We start from the raw sequence: 7,711 nt of genomic DNA on the forward strand, positions 1-7,711 counted from the left end.
AAAAAAAATGCAGTCAGATCCCTATCAGAGTTCTCCCTCTGGCTCAGGCTATCCAGATGTTAATGAAGCCGCCTGGGGAGGGTGGGGGAGGGAACAGAGAGATAGGAGAGTAGCACCTCAGAATATAGCCAGAGTTGCTTGTCTTGCTTGGAATGACTATTATATCTGAGATTCCCGCGGGCGCGTCGCCTATGTGTGCTGGCTGTGTGGAGATTGCCCCTGGGGGGTCTGGCCCACTGGAGTCACGGTCAGATCCTCCGCTTCCAGCCGCACGCCCAGCGTCAAGGCTCCCCTACTGGGACGGTGCACTCTTGACTCCAAAATCAGTCGCTGCCTCCCGGGGACTTCTCGTCCCTCCAGCCACGTGGCCGTGCCGCCCCCGCGAACCAGTTGGGCCGCCTCCCGGGGTTAGTTCAGATGGGTGGAGCAGCTCCCCGTGCTAGTGCCGTGACCGAGTGTCCCGGCTGGGACGCTGATCTCCCCGCTCCAATACCAGTCGCTGCCTCCCGGGGACTTCTCCTATCGGCTGCGTCCCACTTCGCCCGCGCGACCCGGCTGGGCCCCTTCCCGGGGTTAGTTCAGGGGGGTGGAGCAGTTCTCCGTGTTTATGCCATACCTGCGTCCAGTCCAAATCCCGGCGGGACGGTTGCCTGGCTGGGACACTGCTCTTCCTGCTCCGAGACCAGTCACTGCCTCCCGGGGACTTCTCCTACCGGCTGCGTCCCACGCCGCCCGTGGAACCGGCTGGTCCCCCTCCCGGGGTTAGTTCATGGGGGTGGAGCAGCTCTCTGTGCTCGTGCCGTACCTGACTGGTGCGCTGGCTCCAGGCTCTGGAAACAATCGCTGCTTCCCCGTATTAGTTCGTTCTCCGTCTCTAAATCTGTGTTTGTTGTTCAGGGTTCGTAGATTGTTATGTATGTGATCGATTCACTTGTTTTTCCGTGTCTTTGTTGTAAGAGGGATCCGAGGTAGCGTCTGCCTAGTCCGCCATCTTGGCTCCGCTTCCTGGGGGAGGCTTTTAAACACACTGATGTCCAGGTCCCTCCCCAGGGCGTCTAGGGTTGAGCACAGGCATCCATTTTCATCTTCAGAGTTTCACAGGACTTCTGAGGCATTGCTGCTTTGCTGGAATTTCTTTGCTGGGCAGGCCTCACCTGCCTGACCTCTCCCCCCAGATACACTGTTTCCACAGGGGCCCCTCTGTGATCCAACCTCCCTCCCCCATGACACAGTGGATGTGCCACTGAGCTCTGGCTGGAGCCGACGCCCTGCTTTAAGACCTAAAGTTTTCGTTCAGTTCCTATAAAAATACCCACACGTAGCATCACTTTTCTGGTTAGACTTTGTCAATATGTGCCTTATTTACTTTGCTGCAGGTTAACAAATTGTGGTGGTTATATTTATCCTGTAAATTTCCAAACTGGGGACCAGTCTCAATTGTATCTTTGATTTTTAAAAAGCAAAGATGTCACCTTGAAGACTAAGATGCGCCTGACCCAAGCCATGGTGTTTTCAATCACCTCACATGCTACGGCTGCTAACCAAAGGGTCAGCAGTTCGAATCCACCAGGTGCTCCTTGGAAACTCTATGGGGCAGTTCTACTCTGTCCAATAGGGTCGCTATGAGTTGGAATCGACTCGACGGCACTGGGTTTGGTGGTTTTTTTTTTTTTTTTTTGGTCACATGTATGCGAAAGCTGGGTGATGAATAAGGAAGGCCGAAGAAGAATGGACGCCTTTGAATTACTGTGTTGGTGAAGAATATTGAATACACCATGGACTGCCAGAAGAATGAACAAATCTGTCTTGGAAGAAGTACAGCCAGAATGCTCCTTAGAAGCAAGGATGACGAGAATTCGTCTCAGGTACTCTGGATATGTTGTCAGGGGGGACCAGTCCCTGAAGAAGGACATCATGCTTGGTAAAGTAGAGGAAGGTCAGCAAAAGAGAGGAAGACCCTGAATGAGATGGATTGATACAATGGCTGCAACAGTGGGCTCAAGCATAATGATTGTGAGGATGGTGCAGGCCCCGGGCAGTGTTTCGTTCTGTTGTACATAGGGTCGCTATGAGTCAGAACCGACTCTACAGCACCTAACGACAACAACTCAATTATATAAAAGTATGAGGCCTTTCTGTCACTGATAATGTCCAACTGACAATGCTTGGTTTCTTATTGCTCCCCCTTGTAGTTTAAAATCAGGAATGCCCCTTTGGACAGATGTCTTTTGGGGTAGCTAGACATTGAAAGAAATGACTGAAACTCTTTTTATATTGGTTGAGATAATGTGGAAGGGGATAAAAAGTGTGCATCTGTGACTTTCTTATATGTCTCTAAGGCAACTGTTGGAAACCCTGGTGGCGTAGTGGGTCGGCAGTTCAAATCCGCCAGGCGCTCCTTGGAAACTCTATGGGGAAGTTCTACCCTGTTCTATAGGGTCGCTATGAGTCGGATTCGACTCGACAGCACTGGGTTCTGGGGTCAAGGCAACTGTAATGAGTCATCCTGTAAAACGAAAATATGAGTTATTTCCTCCCAATGGACCTTTTAACTTTGGGTTTCCTTTATTTTTGCAAAGTGAGACATGCCTCTGGACAAAGATAAACTTCAAAGAAGGCTCATAATAAAAAAAAATAGCTACTTCATATATATTTTCTTCTTTGCTAAAACTATTATAAAAGCATTGATAGGAACACAAAAACATACTACTTTTTCAAAACATAAATGCTAATATGCACTGCATGAGACCCCTGCTCTCATACGATCAGTCAGCTCACTCTGCCCCCTCTGCCAGCGCCATCGTGGTGCTACCAACATTCCACCTGGCCCATCTCCCCATCCATCTGCCCCTGCAGCACTCATGTCCCTCTCTTCCCACTGACAGTACCCTAAGCGTCCTTCCTTCTCTGCTGTCTGGCAAAGGCCCAGGTTGCTTCCAGGTCATCCCTGACCACTGAGTCCTCCTCCCCACCCCCCAGCCTCATGCCACCAATCTCAATGCCCCGCATGCCCCATGCCCTGCCCAGCAAACCACATAGGTTTCCCTCCTCAGTCGTCTCTCTTCCATTCCGCCCAACCACTGCAGCAAACCTTCATCCTATGTAGACCTCTTAAAAAAAAAAAACAGTTGCCATGAAGTTAAGTCTGACTCATGGCGACCCTACATGTGTCAGAATAGAACTGTGCTCCATATGGTTTTCAATGGCTGATTTTTCAGAAGTAGATCTCCAGGAATTTCTTCCCGGGTACCTCTAGGTGGTCTCAAACTTCCAACCTTTTGGTCAGCATCCGAGCACCATAACCATTTGCACCAATCAGGGACTCCCTGGGACCTCTTAAACATCCCCAATTATCCTGTTTTAGTACATGACCTGGCTTCCCACCCCACAGGGGGGAGAATGCTATCTAGAGACTTAAGCAGCCCAGCAAAGTGGGAGGGGTTTTGACTGAGGAACTTGGGACACTCCTGAGACAGATCACCAGGCAAATCATCTCCCGGGGCAGCAATGCACTGAGGCACCAGGAAAAGGCAAAACCAGCCAGTTTCAGAGAGCCCTTACAGCAATGCCAGATGCCTCCTGAGACCCCGGGCAAGCTGTGTTCCCGAAGGATGCGGTGGCTCCTAAAGACCTCAGAAGGCGCAGCAGTGTACTAGGCAATGATGGGGAAGACAAGCAAGTACCAGGAAGCTAGATAGTCCCCTAGGAGGGTGTGCGTGTAAAGGGAGGAGACCCACCAGGAAAGCCAGCCACAAACCATGCCATGCTTTCCCAGGGAGGAAGCAAAGAAGGCTTCCAGAATTCAAGTGAGGGAGAAAACCATGCCATGCTTTCCCAGGGAGGAAGCAAAGAAGGCTTCCAGAATTCAAGTGAGGGAGAAAACACGTGTTTTCGGTAGAGTGATCAGAAAAGGGCACCCCAAATTCTAGAGCTTGGGAGTTGGCCAGGCCCAAAAGTATGAGAAGACCACAACTTTTTCTCCCCCAGTCTCCCTTGGCCTTTAAAATCCCCAGTGAGCAGAAATGTGGGCACTTTTTAGTAGTCAGGTTCTTATTTTGGATTGGCCAAACATTAACCCAACCTCCAAAACGAGGGGCAAGGGGCCGAACAAAAGGGCAGAGAAAGAGTCAGTCCCCGAGTCCCGGTGGGGTGATGTGACCAGAAATCAGAAGTGTCCGCTGATGGGCAGTGCCACCCTCACGGCCACGGCAGGCTGCTTGAGCAGGCTGCTTGACTTTTCCTGGGGGCCTGTTCCTCGCTGGCATGGTGTCGACCACCCAGCGCGCAGCGCCTGCGCCTGGAGGGCCTGCGAGGGCCTCCGGAGCCCTCCAGACCCTGACCCAGAGCCGCAGGTGCGGGGAATCCGCCTCTCTCTCCCGCATACGCTGTCCTCCAACCCAGCAGGCAACCTTAGAGCCTGTACGTGTGGAAATTGTTTCCAACAAAGTAAAGCTCATTTTAACTTTCCTTTGGGGATCACCGCTGGAAACTCCCGCGGGCGGGGCCCCCAACCCCGAGCCGGGACACAGCGCCCAAGCTCAGGGAAGAAAACCTGTGCCTCCGAATCAGGTTTCTTTTTCTCCCTTTGGGGAAAAGAGAAAGAAAGCTCATTAAATTAAGCCCTGGCTTTATGGGTGGGAAACATGAAAGCAAACTCCAGGGGCTTGCTTGCGCCTCGAGGGCGCGTTCGCTGCCATTCGTCTCAAACCTCAGGAAAGTTCCCACGTCCCTTCGGGCGCAGGCAGCGAGGGTGGTCGACTGAGTTCTCCACCGACGGGCGGGGCGCCGGGGCCTTTCCGCCACGAAACTGGGGGGTGGGCTTATGGCGCGGGGAGCACGTGAGAGAGCCGACCTTGCGGCCCCCGGGAGGGGCGCGAGTCGGGGACCGCGGGGCCCCACAGCTGGCGATGGGTGGGAATCCCCCTGCACCCTTCCGTTATGGGCGCGCAACACCACTGATGCCCGCGGCTCAGAGGGCAGCCACCCCGCTGCCCCAGAGGCCCCGAGGCGGGATGGTGAAAGGCGAGACCGCTCTGCGGCAGCGCCAGGGTCAAGGGGCTCGAGTGGAGGGGTCCCGGGCCAGGACGCGGCCGGCTTGCGGCCGCCGGAGGTGCACGGTGGCCTTGGCTGCGGTCTGGCCCACGGCCGGCTGGAAACCCGGCTTCACCCGACCGGAGCGGCGAGTCTAACCGAAGTCACGGGCAGCGGACCGGCCACACTTGCTGGATACCGGAGCGCGGGAAGGGCTGGAGGAAAGGGGAACGCCGACAGAGGCCCGCGCGGTGCCGGGGGAGGAAGGAAATCGGGCAGGGGAAACTCCCGGCGGTTCTAAACGCCGAGTCAGCAGTGCCCGGGCGGCTGCACGGTCCACGCCAGGCAACCCAGGAGCTGACTGTCCACGGAGGAAGTCAGGCTTTACACCTCCGGCTCCACCCAGCCAAGGGCCAGCTGCGCCGGGAAAGAGGCCCCCTCACTAGTAGACCTCCTGCGCCGCAGCCTGAACCCGCCCCTGGAATGACAGCCGCCTTCTGGGGCGCTGGTTCTGCAGAGTCCCTAAGCGCGCGTCTTCCGCCCACGCCCCCTAAGGTCTCCCCGCAGCTGCGGGCCCTACTTTCCACCTTCCTCCCGCCCTCAGAGCCAGCGCTCTCAGCCAAGTGCCCGCTCCCCACCTGTTATCAAGGCCTGGAGAGAATGTCTACAAAATAGTTCTCGAATCCCACTGCCAAGAGCCCTCGTTCCCACCCCCAGCCCTCATTTGGAAGCCTGCGGATACCTCCTCCCTCCCTAATCCATTCTCCACACAGCTTCCCCGAAAAGCTTGTTAAAACACACTCGGGACTTCAGCGGGGCTGTTTCAAATCTCCTGTTTCCTCTGTTAAGCAGGCGTAATATGGACAGGGCTAGGGCGTGAAGACTGGGAGGGCACTGGCCCACGTGTATTCAGAACTTGCTAGGATGTCATTTACTCCTTAGTCACTTCAAGTGGATTTTCTCATTTAATCTTCCCAACAACCCTTCCAGGTTAGTTATGACTATTGTTTCATTTACAGAGGGAGAAACTGAGGCTCCGGGCAGTGACACAGAGAGTGCGCAGTCTGATTCTCCACCATTACAACACGATTAAACCTGACCTTCCTAACAGGGACGGACTGACCCACAGCACCAGCTATGTCCTGGGCACCAGACGGCAGGAGCAGCTGTGAACAGCAGTACTAAGTGGATCAAGCAGGTGGATAACAAGTGGATGTCAGGTTCAGTTTGATCAGGAAGGCCTCAGAGGCCCCTTTGTTCTTCCATCTGCCTTTAGTGGATTAGTGGTCTGCTCTGAGGCTGGACAAGCCAGACCCACCTCCACATGTGTCTCCTGAACTGTGGCACTCCCCCATCAGCTTCCTCCATCCTCCTAATACCCTACTTCTCTTGCTTGGCAGTATCCTGGACAACCACAGGCCCTCCCCCAAGGCAGACACGTGAACACGGGCTCCATGGAGCCCTCCACACCTCTCAGTACCCTCGCCCTTGCCCTGGCATCCCCAGTCTCTGCCCAGCATTCGCCTCTGGCCACTTGTTTTGCATGTGAATGAGTTAAGTCCATGTCTGGGCTGCCTTTATCCTGGGAGGGGTGGGATTTCTGTCACCAATGAGTGGCTGTGAAATGTGGGAGTCAGTAGTGGTCCCCTTTTGAAGACCCAGAAATGACACCACTAAGGTCAGATCCTAGATCCTGCTTTCTGCACAGGAATTAATGGAGGTCCCACCTGGTCCTTCGTAGCCTGGATAGATGGGCAGAGACCCTGAGGGAAATAGTGAAACGGAGCATCTGATTAGCGTTGCTCTAGTCAAATCCCTATTTGTAATTTCATTGAACTTACCTATTACGTAATAATTATTGTGCTTTTTTATCCTTCCTGGAATATATATTCTACCAGTGAATTTATTATTTTTTATATAATTTCTAATTAATTTTTCTATACAGATCCTGCAGTATAATGAATTAATATGTTCCTTCTAGCCATGGTCTTTGTGACTCACACACAGTGATTGAGTGGGACTATGCAAATAAGGTGTATGGAACCTGTGATAGTTGGAGTTGTATGTCAACTTGGCTAAGCCATGATTCCCAATATTATATGGTTGTCCTCCATTTTATGTGTTGTAGATCTGACCTCTACATGTTGATGAGGCAGGATTGGTGTTCAGTGTGTCTTGGACCACAGCCTTGCAAGAGGGTGTGACTCAAGTCCCACCCTTACTCAAGTTATGCCCGTCCCTGGGGTGTGGCCTGCGTGTAAGATATATGTGTGTGTCCTGGCGAGGCTGTCTTTCTTTACATCTGGATCGTGTCCAGTTTGTGATCAGCTGACCTCTGGTTCTTGGGACTTGAGCCAGAGGCCTGCTGTCTGACCTGCCAATTCTGGAATTCCCTGGCCTTCACAGCCGGCAGCCTATCATCTGACCAGATTGGCCAGCTTCCACAGCCTTGTGAGCCAGCAGCCTGTGGTCTGAACTGCCATTTTGGGCTTTTCAGCCCCTGCAGCCATGTGGGGTGGGAGAAGCCTACACCCAACCCATGGATTTGGGACTTGCCAGCCTTCACAACTGCGTGAGCCATTTCCTTTTTATGGTTTGGTTAGTTGCATCAAATTATGGAGCCCAAAGACTGGAGGGAGTGTACTGAAGGGAGAGGGAGTAGTTGATGTTAAACATGATG

The 7,711-nt window shown here is 53.4% G+C and overlaps 1 protein-coding gene across 1 annotated transcript in view; it reads left to right on the forward strand.

The window, feature by feature from the left end:
- The window catches only part of ERCC6L2 (ERCC excision repair 6 like 2), a 142,659-nt gene extending 135,910 nt beyond the window's left edge, over nucleotides 1-6,749 (forward strand). Inside the window, exon 19 of the mRNA XM_049894851.1 lies at nucleotides 6,051-6,749. Within this exon, the coding sequence (XP_049750808.1) occupies nucleotides 6,051-6,063 (13 nt within the window). The 3' untranslated portion in view covers nucleotides 6,064-6,749. The remainder of the gene's footprint in view (nucleotides 1-6,050) is intronic.
- Nucleotides 6,750-7,711: the final 962 nt, after the last annotated feature.

This window comes from Elephas maximus, chromosome 9 (genome assembly GCF_024166365.1).
Source record: "Elephas maximus indicus isolate mEleMax1 chromosome 9, mEleMax1 primary haplotype, whole genome shotgun sequence".
Classification (NCBI taxonomy): domain Eukaryota; kingdom Metazoa; phylum Chordata; class Mammalia; order Proboscidea; family Elephantidae; genus Elephas; species Elephas maximus.